At 39.1% G+C, this 15,721-nt stretch overlaps 1 protein-coding gene across 13 annotated transcripts in view; it reads right to left on the bottom strand.

Moving 5' to 3' along the window:
- LOC128026946 (ligand-dependent nuclear receptor corepressor-like protein) overlaps positions 1-15,721 on the bottom strand; it is a 450,432-nt gene that overhangs the window by 384,466 nt on the left and 50,245 nt on the right. For 5 of the 13 annotated variants that reach the window (XM_052614240.1, XM_052614243.1, XM_052614241.1 and 2 more), the window contains exons 5-7: positions 11,857-12,069; positions 10,896-10,968; positions 7-4,787 (exon numbers count right to left, since the gene is read on the bottom strand). The exons of 2 other annotated variants lie outside the window; for them this stretch is intronic. In XM_052614240.1, the coding sequence (XP_052470200.1) occupies positions 251-4,787; positions 10,896-10,968; positions 11,857-12,069 (4,823 nt within the window). In that variant the 3' untranslated portion in view covers positions 7-250. Of the gene's footprint in view, positions 1-6; positions 4,788-5,143; positions 10,234-10,895; positions 10,969-11,856; positions 12,070-15,721 lie in introns of those variants that run through there. 6 more of the 13 variants (XM_052614245.1, XM_052614244.1, XR_008186574.1 and 3 more) reach the window with 6 other exon arrangements.

The raw sequence follows: 15,721 nt of genomic DNA on the forward strand, positions 1-15,721 counted from the left end.
AAACGATGTACAATAACCAGTTTATACATAGTTTAAATACAACAATAAAAAAAAAAATCAAGTAAAGGACCTGAACAAATATGTTCTACTTTTTAAAAGTGCTTATCGTTTGACCATGTTTAATTCAGGAGCGAAAATAGTTAATATCTAGCACGAGCATAGAGATTTGTGAGTGCACAGGTCACAGAGACACGTTTTAAGTGCGAGCACTCTCATCTGCGCTACAATAATGCGCTCTAGACATTTTTCATTAAAATAACGCCATTGTTCTAAGGCATAGTGAAATAATGCTAAAAGATGACTTACCGAGCACAAAGTCACACCACCTTGCTCCTAGAACACCCCTGCTGCTCCTCGATTGTCTGAGCATTTTTGTTGGGGAAGATGGACTTGTGCTCCAACTTTTCTGTTTGCCTCTTTTTCCTCCTCCCTTTCTCTGGCTTTTTGGGGATGAGTGCAGCTGTATTGGAAGGTTAACTGTACTGGGAGGTGTCCCTCCCACCAAAACATCCTCATTCTCCTCTTGATGTGAGACATCATAGAGCTTTACTGTGCAAATGTTACATTCCTCTGTCGCTGACTTTGTGTTTGGGGAGTTTATCTTTTTCAGAAACACCCTGCACTGCTTTAGGGACTCTGGACTCCAAGCTTTCGAGCTGATTCTGTTCTGCTTTGAAATATCGGCAATCCCAATCATTTTCTGAGGAGTTTTGACAAGAATATTTAATGCATTTTGAACTTTCGTGACCGGTCTGGATGTCTTTCCTACCAAGTTAGGCATTTCTTTCCATAATTCTGGAGTCTCAGCACCTGAAGTCCTTGTCCTCATTTGATCACCAAACACTTTGTGTGCCATATCACCACCTAATGTTGTCCTAGGCTTGGTTTTAAACTTTAGCCTCGCTCTAAGCAGAGCTGTTCTATAGACAACCCATGTGCTTCTAGACCTAGACATTCTATGTCTAACATCATGCCTCTGTTTAAACGATGATGTATTAAAAAGCTTTCTCTTGGCTTGTAATCTTGTTGATTTGGACAGCATTTCTTGTGCTTGTTTGTGCATTGACGGACTCTTTGGGACAACTTTAGCAAATTTCTTGACATGTTTCCTGAGTCTCTCTGCTTGTGGACTTGGGCAAACATTGCCTTTGCAATTGGGTCTGCTGAGGTTGTAGTGAAAGACATCCTTAGGATTTTTTTCCGTGGTCTTCTTTACAATAGCAAGGGACTGAGTCTCTGTGGATTGCATAAACCAAGTACAGAGTTTCTCCATATTACAGTTTCCCTCAAAAAGCATTTTGATGGCAGAAGCAGACTTCTTAGCAGAACCTCTGAGCTTCTCACAAGTTTTTGGTTTAAGATCTGATTTAATCTCCCCTGACTTGTTAGCCTGATACTCAACATCTGATACCCAAGTGTTGGACATTAGCTTGATCCTCCTAGCTAACTCTTCATTTAAAGTTTCAGGTGATGCTAAGGTGGGCCACCACCTGAAGCCCTCATTTGATGAAAAAATTGAGTCCATCGAAATGGTAGAAAAACGAACATCTTGTATGCAACTGACATTCTTGGTCCTCGTGGAAAGTGCATTTTTTGGGAGCTCTCCTTGCTCTTGGTTGTTCTTTGTGTTCTGGCTGGATTCACAGCTAACCTTATTCAGCAGTAGTTTTCGTGACCTGCGAACCAATGCACAGGATCTGGCAGTAGCAACAGAGTGGAGCAAATGAATGGAGGGTTTGCGTTCTCTAACAGAATGCCTCACTGGTATGAACTGCCCTCTGGTATTCTGACTATGTTCTTTTGGTGCATCCACTACATCCTTGTGAATATCAGTAGGAATGCAGATTGTCTTCTGGTCTTTGGAAGGTTGAAATTCAATAAGAGTCTTTCTGCGCAGATGTGAATCATTTGTGTCCCTTTTTATATGTATCTTTCTTTGCCTTGGTGACCCTGTGGTGACAGTGACAGAGATCCCAGAAATTTTGACTTTGGGAGGTCTTCCTGGTTTTCTTGACACTGCTATGTCACTCTGTCTTTGACATTTGATGTTGCTGCCTGAAGAGACAAATTTCCTTTCTTCAATAGGCATAACAAAATGGTGATCTTTAAGCAGTTCATCGTTACTACTATTCTTTCTAGAACATATTTCACTGTGTGTGCCACCATTTAATAGTTCAAAAACATGTTGATGTTCTGGGATATTGCTCAAATCTTCAGAAACAACTCTTTTTGCCCTTCTTGATCTTCCATTCGCTATGGTGATTTTTAGATTTTTATTTCTATTATCCTTACAAGACATTTCTGTTGTCCTGTGATTTACTGCACTGGAACCGGTTGTACCAGTTGAAGGACAGAAGTCCGTTATTTTGGGTTTTGGAGGTCTGCCGATGGGACGTTTCACAGACTTCACAATATGTGGTCCTATTTTTTTGGGGCGCCCAGGACGCCTTTTTACTGGAGATGTTTCATGTACAATTGGTAGTGTTTCTTGGATTTCATCTTCATTGTTTGAACAACTGGGCAATACTGCATCACATGAAACCACTTTTGTTGAAGTGTACTTGTTTCCACCATGTTCAACAGTTCTCCCTGAAACTGATTCAAGGACTGTATCCTGGAAATGTTCATCGATGGCACTGCCTGACCATGAGGAATCCACGCATGGATCAAACATCTCTCCGTCGGAATTTGAGCCTGAAGCAGCTGCTTTGAGAGTATATTTTACACCATCTTCACCCGTCACAGAGGAAACAAACATGAGCTTTATTGGACTTTCATATTTCAGTCCAGACAGGCTTGTTTTATCTTCTTGTCCACTCTCAGTTGTAGTAAAGTTAATAGTTTCAGTAGGACTTTGTGAGTCAGTGTTTAGACTGTTGGTCATATGGCGTTTAGATCTTTTTGATGGTGAAGTAGAATTCTGGCATGGTTTTCTTTTTCTTGCACTCTCTTTATCAGGATTCCTTCCATTATCCTTGTGCTCACACGGTTGCTCTTTTTTGGATGAAATCAGATTTTTTGATGAAGTTACGTTCTGTGGCACATCACAGTCTTCTCGTTTATCCTCAGTTTGAAAAGGGTGTTTGTCACATATATCATTTGGCCAAGCAATTTCTTCTGTAGAGCCAAGTGCTGTTGAGCTAATGTCCTTAAGGGAATGCTTGGTGAATATACTTTCTGAAAAACAGGCTGCAAAATACATTTTTCGTGGCTCAGTTACATAGGAAGAGAAACGCTGAGGTGGTACAATATTTCGTCTGGCTCTTCCAACTTGAATAGTCAGATTTTTCTCTTTGTGAGCTTTTGCTTTTACCTTCCGGTCACTAATAGTTGTTTGCAATTGTGCCCTATCATCAAGAGGCATTGTTTCTTCAAGACTTACAAGTTGGGGTTGAGTTTCTTGCCTCTTTTGTTTATTTGGTGTCTCCTTAGTTTGTGCATATGTGGTCAAATTTTCTAAGGTATCTTTTACAGGCTTTGAGTCCCCTGCCTTGGGAATTCTGCCCAACTTTCTACAATCTGACTGTTCAACAAGAGAGTATGTTACCTGTGCAGCTTTACCCGTTTTTAAGGACCCATCTCTCTCAAACCCTATATTCCTCTTGAAATATGAAGTCTGACTAAGTCTGGCCAGATCTCTTTTGATTTGTAAGCTTTGTCTTCTTGATGATGGAAGATCAGGAGACTTGCTCATGGCAACTAACGTTTCCAGTCTCTTACGGGAACGTGTCTGAGGGGATCGCTGTTCAGTGGCTACATGCTGTTGTAAAAGCTCATTAAGGTTGTAATCTTTGTCACTACTGTTGTGTAGCACAGTTGTTATAATTTCTGTCAAATGTGTGTCATCTGTCTTGGATATTTGACTAGCATGGGCAAGAAGATTTTGTTCTTTCTCTGAAGGTTGGATACTTCTGAACTTTTCAGTGACTCTATCAATTAGATCTAAAAAAGACCCACAGTGGTGGTCATTCTCCTTCTCTGCTTGTGTAGACAACAGTGCAACCTTTTCACAACATTCATCAGGAGATCCCACATGAAGAGGGGTGTTAGAGTACAAAGCTGTATCTTCATCCTCAGTTCTGTGAGGTAAGAGAGGAGGTGGTGCCATGTTTAATGACTTGCAGTCCTGAATTTGTAGGATACTGGACTTTACCGCTATTTTACAGTCCAGGTCCACTGGCTTTGGTGATAGTGGTGGTGGGGAGGGGCTACGGCTTCCTTTATGGCATCTATTGTGAGAGTTACAATCACATTGATGGGTGATTAGAGTTTCTTTTACAAGAGAAATGTAGTTATGATCACCATTGTGCTGAAGCTGGCATGAGGGTAGTTTTGAGTGAGCACAACAAACAGTGGGGTTAGAACAGATATCTTGCCCAACACTTGCCATAGATGTATTTTGGCAGGCATTGCCATGAATGTTCCTCAGACAGACGCATAGAGGAGAAAATGCAATCGTTGGAAGCCTACAAGCTTTTCTACAACAAATGCCAGCAGTTACTGAGCAGTCACTTAATGTAAGTATTGGGGCCTCATTAAGTGATTTTTTATCAGCATGGCAACTGAGAGATCCAGCCGTAAACTGTCTTCTGTGAGCATCCCGCAGTGTTACAGAGATGTTATAATCTTCCTGCATGTCCTTTAAAATATGACAGAGTAGCAGTCTATGATGGGAACAAAGCGAAGACAGGACCTTCTCCAACACAGTGACTCTCCAGACCACTGGAGCTTTAGAACCACCTTCCTTCTCCAGCCTGGACCGGTCTTCCACACTTGGCCCTAAGGAACTACATAAATAAATTGGTTTAAGTCATTACTCAATCACTGACATAATTAGCTTTTCATGAATGTGAGCTGAGCTTTTTATTTTTTACTCTGTTGTAATGTGCACAACATTTGAATTGGATTAAAATTTTAACAAAATCCTACCAGAAAGACATATTACAGAATTATAAAGTTTGCATAGCTGTATTTAAAAGAGCACTCCTAATCTCCTTAAAGGCACCACATGACATTGGATTGCATGTTATGGTCATATATATGCAGAATTAAAAATGTTTAAACGCCACTGATTAAGTAATATTCCACCTCTGTCAAGTTTATGCATGTTTTCTAAATTTACAACAAAGTACAAACAACTCTGTACATGGAACATTTTTTTATTGGTAACTTGAAGGCAAAAGGATGGCGATTGTAGCAATGCTTACACTCAGGAAAACTATAGAGAATATTTAATTATTTTAAATCAAACTTGAATAAATTTGTTTCCTGATGAATCAATGTGTCTCTTGATAAAACCAATTACAAACCAACAAAATTTGCAGGCAATATGTTGTCTCTTTGAAATTAAAATAAAACTACCCCAAGGGGTAATGCAGGTTTGTTAAGGGATGGAGGGAAACGTAAAAAAAAAAAAACTGCAATTTTAGGATATAAAAACACACTGGAGTAATATGCCTTCAGTATTTCTATCTTATTACAATTAATTTAATTCTCGCTTTGATTAACCTTACCCTAATCCTGAAATGTTACAAATGAGACGACACCAAATATGTTTAAGACACAAAAACGTGCTTAAATGACCAATTAGCTTTTAGTTTTAGTGCAGTAAAGAATTTCACATATCAATGTGCAAGAGCAAAAAAAAAGTGCTTTAACACAAAACCAACACAACATTTAAACTTCCTATTCTGATTACATCGAAAAAAAAAATAACACAACACACATACAATTAGATATTAGAGGGAATAATGCAAAATCAATCATAGTGCAACAAATATGCATAAATAACTGATTGCAAAATGATTAATATCCTGCATCCATTATGAATATGAAATTAAACATACTTGGAAAGGCCTAAATTGGTGATACTGATCTATTTAATTATCCATCTATAAATCAAGACAAACTTTTTTGAGGGGGGAAAATGTTAAACCCAATTTAAATAATTTTTATTATGCCTTTGTGATCTGTAACCCCTCCCGAATATAAACTTTCCCAATAATATGTGAGAAAACAAATAAATTGGCTTTGGATGAACCATATTTGGCTCTATAAAAGAAACCTAAGGGCCCTTATTTTGAAATAAAAGAGCAGTTCTAACACTATCATGCGCTATGTTTCAATAGGACTGTTGTTACCCTGAGAATAGTAATGCTTTTGGATTGAAATTATACAGGACACAATATTAAGAATTATTAGAACACAAAAGAGAAATAACAGAGTTCTGCATTCCCCAAACCAAATGAAAAGGAGAATGCAGCACTGACAATAAACGTGATTAAAAAAAATCTGCATGACATTAACTCTTACATGACCACCCTTTACATTAAAAGTGAAAATGTGCCTGTGACATCTATACCCCCCCCCCTTTTTTTTTTTACATTGTTAATTGTGGTAACAGTATATAAATCCACAATACAGATTATATACAATCCGAAGTAGTATAGAAATACTTTTTTTTTCTCTCCAAAGATTTATGTAAAACTGCTACTGGCTTGCAAAATAACTGAGCAGTAGCTGTAACAGGCACTGTTGTTAAGAGCAGTGAAGAACATTCGGGGTGGCTTGATCAATGTTTCCAAATTAAATTTAAGAATATATCAGTAAATCTGTTCTTTCTTTAAGGATAAGGGGACTTTAACTTTAAGGAACAACAAAAGGTAAATAATTTACAGAACATTCACAACACAAAGATAAACATTAACATTGTATATCGAAATGTTTATGTTTCCAAAGCTAAAAATTAACATTTCAGCTACACTTTGCAAAGCACTACAATTATACTTGTGAATAAGATAAGTGAAAAAAGATGCCATTAAAAATCAGTTTATGGCAATATTTTTCATAGCAAGAACGAAACAAGAACCTGTATCACAAGTATGTGTGCAACTTTTGTAAAGTGCAACTATATATTATATACAAGCTTCTAAATACAGTAAGAAAAAAGTCCATACTATAAATATAGTTGAATTACCAGTATAATGAAATGAAACTGTTGTATAATAGGCCATAGAACATCATAGTAATCAGTAGCATGAACAAAACAACAACCAAGAGCAGCAAAACTATAGAAGCCTTGTCATAAAAACAAAGCAATTCAGAGCAGCACTTGAATAAGGCTTTGCATTTCAGTCCCATGGTATGTGCATTATGAAATATGGACAAGGAGAAATTTTGATCCAAGTTCGGCAGCACTCTACTCTGAACTGCTTCATTCATGGAGTGTCTAAGTGGAGAGGCAAAATTACCCTGAACTGTTTTTGGTTTCAGCAGGCAGATAATGCAAGGATGTCTTTAGTTTGTGGAACAACACAACATTATAAAGAAGAAATTCAATTCTGAAAAGAGAATATTGAGTGAGGATTTCAGTTAGGATTGGGCCGATAGAAGATGACATTGTCCATCGCCAATGGCTGACAGACATCATGATGTTGAGCCAGCTAAAATTGAGGTGAAAATGCATTTAATAAAGACATTTTTCTTTGCTCGAGTGTAAACTCTTACCTACACTCACCTAAAGGATTATTAGGAACACTTGTTCAATTTCTCATTAATGCAACTAATCAACCAATCACATAGCAGTTGCTTCAATGCATTTAGAGGTGTGGTCCTGGTCAAGACAATCTCCTGAACTCCAAACTGAATGTCAGAATGGGAAAGAAAGGTGATTTAAGCAATTTTGAGCGTGGCATGGTTGTTGGTGCCAGACGGATCGGTCTGAGTATTTCACAATCTTCTCAGTTACTAGGATTTTCACGCACAACCATTTCTAGGGTTTACAAAGAATGGTGTGAAAAGGGAAAAACATCCAGTATGCAGCAGTCCTGTGGGCAAAAATGCCTTGTTGATTCTAGGGGTCACAGGAGAATGGGCCGACTGATTCAAGCTGATAGAAGAGCAACTTTGACTAAATTAACCACTCGTTACAACCGAGGTATGCAGCAAATCATCTGTGAAGCCACAACACACACAACAGCAGAAGACCCCACTGGGTACCACTCATCTCCACTACAAACAGGAAAAAGAGGCTACAATTTGCACAAGCTCACCAAAATTGGACAGTTGAAGACTGGAAAATGTTGCCTGGTCTGATGAGTCTCAATTTCTGTTGAGACATTTAGATGGTAGAATCAGAATTTGACGTAAACAGAATGAGAACATGGATGCATCATGCCTTGTTACCACTGTGCAGGCTGGTGGTGGTGGTGTAATGGTGTGGGGGATGTTTTCTTGATGTTCACTTTAGGCCTCTTAGTGCCAATTGGGCATCGTTTAAATGCCACGGCCTACCTGAGCATCGTTTCTGACCATGTCCGTCCCTTTATGACCACCATGTACCCATCTTCTGATGGCTACTTCCAGCAGGATAATGCACCATGTCACAAAGCTCAAATCATTTCAAATTGGTTTCTTGAACATGACAATGAGTTCACTGGACTAAAATGGCCCCTCACAGTCACCAGATCTCAACCCAATAGAGCATCTTTGGGATGTGGTGGAATGGGAGCTTCGTGCCCTGGATGTGCATCCCACAAATCTCCATCAACTGCAAGATGTTATCCTATTAATATGGGCCAGCATTTCTTGTTGAATCCATGCCATGTAGAGTTAAGGCAGTTCTGAAGGCGAAAGGGGGTCAAATGCAGTATTAGTATAGTGTTCCTCATTATCCTTTAGGTGAGTGTATATCTACCCATTGCATATTAAGATCTCCCACTGGTGAGTTAAAGAGATGTTACAGTCATTCTATCACTAGGCTGTCACACAGACACCATAAAAATAATGTTGATAGACTTCAAATGAAATGACCAGTCACTACATAGACTAATTAGTGTGAAAGCTGCATAAAACAATCGTCAAGCTGAGATTAGCTTATGTATGAACAAAACCTGAATATTATATTTCTTAGATTTAAAAGAGTAATTAACTTAAAAATCAACAGTGCTTTACAATATTTTAAATATATTCATATAGATACCCACAGTGAAACACCTGAATAGATTTTTTTTAAAGGCATGTTTTGTAGCTTGATAAAATGTACCATTAAACCTGTTCAAGTGTATCTTCGAAGTCTAAATGAGGTCCTGACTGCATGTTTTTTAATCCTTGTTGGCTGTAGTTTAGGCAATGTTTAGTTGAAACCATTTCTATGAAATAGTTGAGGTTTTGGTTTTGAGTTAAGACTGTTTGTAGGCAGTAGATGAGGCATTGGTTGTTGTCCCTGACTTTCCTGAGCCTGAGGTTGCTGCTTCAACAAGACGGAGCTTCTTTTTTGGTGGGGTCTTGAGTGTGCCCGTTCGCTCTTTGACTTTGTACTCCAAGGTGCTGTGTGGCACCCCATAAATGCCCTGAGCTTTCGACACGCTCATCTTCCCACTAATCACCATGGCTATGGCCTCCTCCAGGATATCGTAGTCATATTGCCGATAACGGCCCCGCTTTTTCCGTGGCTGCTTGTCTCGGCGGTCATCATCTCCGCTGTCAACCACACTTCCAGTGACGCTCCCGCCAATGCTCCCGTTCTTCATGATCAGACACAGTGGAGGCAGGTCACCCTGGAGTAGATGTGACTCGAGGCCAGAGTGGCTTTCCATCAAGCCCTGTTTAGGGAGAATGGTCTTCAACTTGTGGAAAGCAGTGGACCCATCAGAGGCTTTGTTGGCTTGGTATACAGCATCCACCAGGCCAGCCAGATCCAGCTGGGCTTTGGGCTGAGCACTGAAGCATACCTGAGGGACTCGGATGTGCACAGCTGGCCCAGCAGCAAGACTCTGAGGAGATGTTGCAGTCTCAGTCCCGTCGTTCTGCTCCCGTAGCTGCGAGACGATCCTCTGCAAGGTTAAGTGGTGAAGGTATGACGAGGCAGTCACGGCTGCCGGGAACTTTAGCTCGGTGTGCTCTGGTGATGTAAATTTACATTTTCTTACTTCAGACTGCTTTGACTGTGAGTGAGCCCATGCTGCTACCTTCTGCAGGACTAGTCGAGTGTCATTGGTTGGGGACACTGCCTCTGTGCCCTTGCCACTGTCACCAAAAATCGATGGTTCCCCTGCCTTCCACTCTGGCAATAATGCCTCTGTCTGAAACTGTAAGGTTTTCTGAGGTATCCCGTATAGTATGGCTGCTTTGTGAATATCCAGTGATCCAGACTGAATATCTTTCAAGGCTTTAGAGAGCAAACCTTCTGCAAACTCAGAGCTGCGATCCAAAAAGTCCTCTCTGATTGGTCTCCTAAGGGGAGGTGAGTGGGAGGATGAGAAATGTACTGGTGAGCAGACCAATGACAGGACGCACTCAGGGTCCACTCCTTTACTGCCTTGTCTTTTGGTAACATCACTCACTTCTCAATTGTCTGTATAACACAAAGCCTTTGAGTTTGTTTTTGGCCTTAGGTTTCAAACGATACTTCTTGGAAGGACAGTCTCTCATCAATTGTGTGGAGAAAGACAAGCGCTTATGGGATTACTTCCAGTATCTTTGCAATGCAGATGCATTTTGTGCGACTCTGGTGTCTATTTTCTCATGTGAAAATAATATAGCATAAATCAACGAATAGATCAAACAAATGAATAAATACAGGCGGTACAAAGGAACAAGTAAAGCCCCTGACTGCCGATCAATGTGACGTTACCTTCCAACAAGTTAGAAAAGAGTCAACCCCTTTGGCAGTGCAACAAAACCACCACTAAGTTGTACATAAAACACATCAAATGAATCAGGAGTAGAATTTGTTCACACAAAATAATTTATCAATTTATATTTTCTGGAATAAAAAGCTCATCCATATTACTTGGGTCAAAATATTACCATTTTAGTACCAAATTTTTCTTTGGCTTTGGAAGGATGAAGAAAGTCAAGAACAGAACTTGGTAAACAAAACCTGAAGTACTCACCCTGAAAACATTCTTTGAGTAGTTTCATTTTCTGCTGATGTGTTTTTCTTTGAGAGGTCAAGTACTCCATCAACTATAAGAGGTAACAAGCAAACAGGGGAACGTGTGAGAGATGCACTGAATGAAAACAGATTCACTCTCTGACAGCAGATGACACTAAACTGCAGAAAATGCAGCCATTACCCTGGAAACCCCATAAATAAAGCAGCTATTTTCTAAAACGTACTTAATAGTCTAATAATTTTCAATTTTTTTTTTTTTTTACATTTATCTGGACTACAACATCCCCTAGATATTATTTGAAAGTGTTTTGATTCTTTATTGTTCAGTCACACTTTACATTAGGACTTAATTATTTAACAAACTGCCAATGAAAATTTCTTCGAAACATTTATCTATCAAACACGTTATTAAAATCAAAAGTTGCAACTGTGTTATTTAATTAGCTAACATGAACTAAGACTTGTATTTTTTTTTCAAAGATTAATAACTTCTGTAGCAAATGTAGCTATATGCTTTATAGTTCTTTTGCACTTTAATCTGTGTAAAATGTTTACTTTATATATTTTTCTGTATTGCTTTATTGTATTTAAATATTCAGTTATTTCTGTTATAAGAAAAAAAGTTATTAAACCTGTTATACTGTATTTTTTTTTAACTATATTTCAACATCGTGATAATGCCGTGATAAAAGTATTAGCAATTAATCGCAACATGAGAAGTTTATACCGGCATATCCCTACACTCAGTAAATTGACCATTAATTCAGAGTTCTGTGCCTTTCAATGATAAGCATAATAAATGAAAGCCAATAGACCAGATTCTCTGAAAAGACTGAAAAAAAGTGTCTGAATATTAACAGTGATACTGTTTAATATTGCAAAGCTACAAACTCCAGAATCTGGTCTTTTGAATTGAAAACTGTTGTCATTTCCATAAAAAAATAAAAAGCCTTTATTACCTTGCAGGGCCTGAGAAGCTCGGCTAATGGTGAGGTCCAGAGGCCCATCACGATCCGGCTGATTGGGGAGAAGCTCGGAGGTTTCGCTAAGGACATTCAGACCCTCGTGAGCCTGGCTTTTACATGCATACTCTAAGGCAAACCTCCGAATCATCTTGCGCATCAACTCCTGTGCCACCAACGGTACGCTGGAATCGCAGCTCTGAGGGAATTCTAAGAAATTGAACAATAAAAGAAATAGTTGAGTATCTCATCAAATGGTTTCTTATATAAAAACACATTTTCTACTTTTATTACATATTTTTCAATGCATTTCAGAATTTAGAGTTGATTAACTGAACTTGCATTGTGTACAAAACAACAACCGTTACACAAATCTGAAATCTCTTATTCTCTCTCTCTCTATTTCTTTCTCTCCTCATTCTCTTCTTGCTCTCCCTTTCGGTCCTTATCATACATTGTTTTGAAACGTGTACATACACAAGCTGTCACAATTCTTCCAACACCATGGGCCAAATCATGTAAAATCTGACATGCAATATATTACTTCAGCATAATAATATGGTTAATGGCATTATAAAAATGCATAATATATTGATAAATTAACATTTCTTAACCAAGATGTGGCTCAAAGTACCAACTTTATGACCAAAATTGTTTATTAGGCAATTTTTTTAAAAATATAATTAAACAAGTTAATCAGATAATTTACATTTACATTTAATCAATTAGCAGACACCTTTATCCAAAGTGACTTACAAATGAGAACAATAGAAGCAATCAGACCAACAAGAGAACGGAGGACCTAGTAACACTGCCGGGTTCAACCCCGGATACGCGTTGCGTGAACAAAAGCCAGATCTAATGCCATGTCGAAGTGACTCTTTTACCGGCTGTTTTGAAGGAAGATCAACATTCGCAACGAAAAAATATGTGCAAACTGTAATGAAGAAGAGATCAGTTCGTTTGCTTGCTTCAGTGGAAGTATGACGTTCCTAATGTTTTCGACTCATACATTACACGTCACGCCCTGATGTCACATGTAGTTACGGGATCTTTACGGGTTGTGTGTGAAAGCACACACATATCCCGGGTCATCACTGGCAGTGTGAAAGTGCAAAATCTGGTGACCCGGGAACAATTGCCAGAACACTTTACCCATGTATTTGCTGCAATGGCAGTGTGAAAGGGGCTTTAGTCTAGAACAGAACAGAACACGTAGCCAGGTTTTTTTGTTTTTTTTTTCAAGAATGAGACGAAACAAGAAAAGAAATGATAAATGCTAGTATTAGTTGGTTAGGTGCTGGCGAAAAAGATGAGTCTTTTAGATGTTTTTTTTTTTTTTTTTTTAAATGAGTAAAGACTGTTCGAATTGAGATTGGGAGGTCATTCCACTAGCTGGGCACGGTCCAGGAAAAGGTGAGTGAGAGTGATTTTGAACCTCCTTGGGAAGACACCACATGGCATCGTTCACTTGCAGAATGCAAACTTCTGGAGGCCACATAAGATTGAACTTGCAAGTTCAGGTATACTGTTGCCGTGCCAGTGGCCGTCTTGTAGGCAAGCATCAGTACCTTGATTTTGATGCGAGTGGCAACTTAATGGAGTAAGCTGAAATCACCAGCAGTTCTGTCTTAGCAAGGTTGTGCTGAAGGTGATGGTCATTCATCCAGCTAGAAATGTCTCTCAGACAGGCGAGCAACTACCGTCGGGTCATCTGGTTGGAATGAGAAGTAGAGTTGTGTGTCATCAGCGTAGCAGTGATAGGCAAAGCCATGCTTCTGAATGACAGATCCTAATGACGTCATGTAGATGGAGAAGAGAAGTGGTCCAAGTACTGAGCCTTGAGGAACCCCAGTAGCAAGTTGTTGTGACTTAGAAACTTCACCACTCCGCTAGAACCTTCAGGGTGTCTTGGAGAGGTAGGACTTAAACCACAGGACTGCGGTTCCAGAGAGGCCCATCTTTCTGAGGGTGGACAGCAGAATCTGGTGATTAACAGTGTCAAAAGCAGCAGACAGATCCAGCAAGATGAGTACTGAGGATTTTGAAGCTGCTCTTGCCAGTCGCAGGGCTTCAGTAAACGAGAGAAGGGCAGGCTCAGTTGAGTGGCCGCAGTGAATTAACTCTAAGACATAATAAATACATTCAAATACATAATCTGTAGGTCTCATATGAGCAACATTGCAGTAAAATGTTAACAGCTCACAATGTTTTATTAAAGAGATTTATCATTCAAAAATGAACAAACTATGGTTTTTAATAGTGGTGGGTGATATGACCAAACTCTTTCACTGTAGGAATATCGCAATATACCAAGTATTGATTATAATCGCATATACAAAATATGAAATATAGACATTGTGTTAATTTTGTTAATATTGTGACAATATACCGGAATTGGCGATACCCATAATATTTAAAATGAATAGGACTCTTCTGATAACACGACAAAAATACTTCACCGCCAGTTCCTGGTTGACCTCCCAGGTAGCATTATTGCGCCTTAATCAAACAAGGTGCAGCGTGTGCTCCGCAATTGAACAGTTGAAAGTATTTTTATTTATTTATTTTATGTTAAAAGGGTCGTATGATGCAGTTTTTGAATTGAGGGGGGCTGGGGTCCGGGATCCCCCATAAGGCCCCAAAAAAATGACCTGGGGGGGGGGCCCTGGTTTTTCATTAAAGGTCCCCTTCTTCGTGATCCCATGTTTTAAACTTTAGTTAGTGTGTAATGTTGTTGTTAGAGTATAAATAATATCTGTAAAATTCTAAAGCTCAAAGTTAAATGCCAAGCGAGATATTTGATTTAACAGAATTCGCCTACAAAAAATTACCCGTTTGGACTACACCCATCTAGTGCCTGTAGTAATGACGTCACTAAAACATTTTTTTTTGACTAACCACCGCCAACATGAATTCACAAAAAGGGGGGCGTGGCCTTGTTGCGCTCCGACGGAGAAGAAGGAAGAGCTGTTTGTGTTTGTCGCCATGTCGTTGAAACGCTGTTTTTTTTATTTTTTTATCTTGGAGTCCAATCATCTTTGTTTGGGCTTCCCAGGGACGCTGTACTTAGAGATTAATGGTTACAATTTATGTTTAACTCGGTTCCCGAAAATTATAATGCACATGTAAAACTATGTGCAGCTCATTTTGCTGAGGACAACTTTCTCAATCTCAATCAGTTTAATGCCGGATTTGCACAAGATTATTCTTCAAAGATGGAGCAGTTCCCTCTTTGTCTGGAGAAGGCGTTGTTTATGGACCACAACTGGTAAGTGCATTTTATTATTTACGTTGGTGCGTTTAACAGTTTCTGTAACTTATTACACGAAGGGCAACGCTGTTTAGCTTTGTTAGCTAGATGTTAGGGCTGTGCAAAAAAAAAACGAATGCGGTTTTCATGCGCATCTCGTCAGTAAAAACGCTCCTGTGACTATAAATACATCTCCAGCACGTGCGTCCTAGCCCAATCACGTTACCAGGAGGGCAGCCTGCTCTCAGCTGCTGTCGAATCACAGCACAGGTACCGCTGGCCCAATCAGAACTCGTTACGTATTTCTGAAGGAGAGGCTTCATAGAACAAGGAAGTCATCAGCCCGTTTTTGTGACAGTGAAAACAGCAGTATACAGATAGGTGAATTGTGTTAAAAATACAGTGGGTTTTTTTTACACGCGAAACATGAACACATGTTATATTGCACATTGTAAACACAATCAGAGCTTCGAAAAAGCGCATAAAACGGGACCTTTAAAACTAAAATAGAAACAATATTTGACATAGCCCTATCTATTTTTTTTTTTTATTAAAGTATTGCACTGCCGCTCCCATAAAAAGCCAGTTCAAATTAGATTCATGTGAATT

This window comes from Carassius gibelio, chromosome A14 (genome assembly GCF_023724105.1).
Source record: "Carassius gibelio isolate Cgi1373 ecotype wild population from Czech Republic chromosome A14, carGib1.2-hapl.c, whole genome shotgun sequence".
Taxonomy (NCBI): Eukaryota; Metazoa; Chordata; class Actinopteri; order Cypriniformes; family Cyprinidae; genus Carassius; species Carassius gibelio.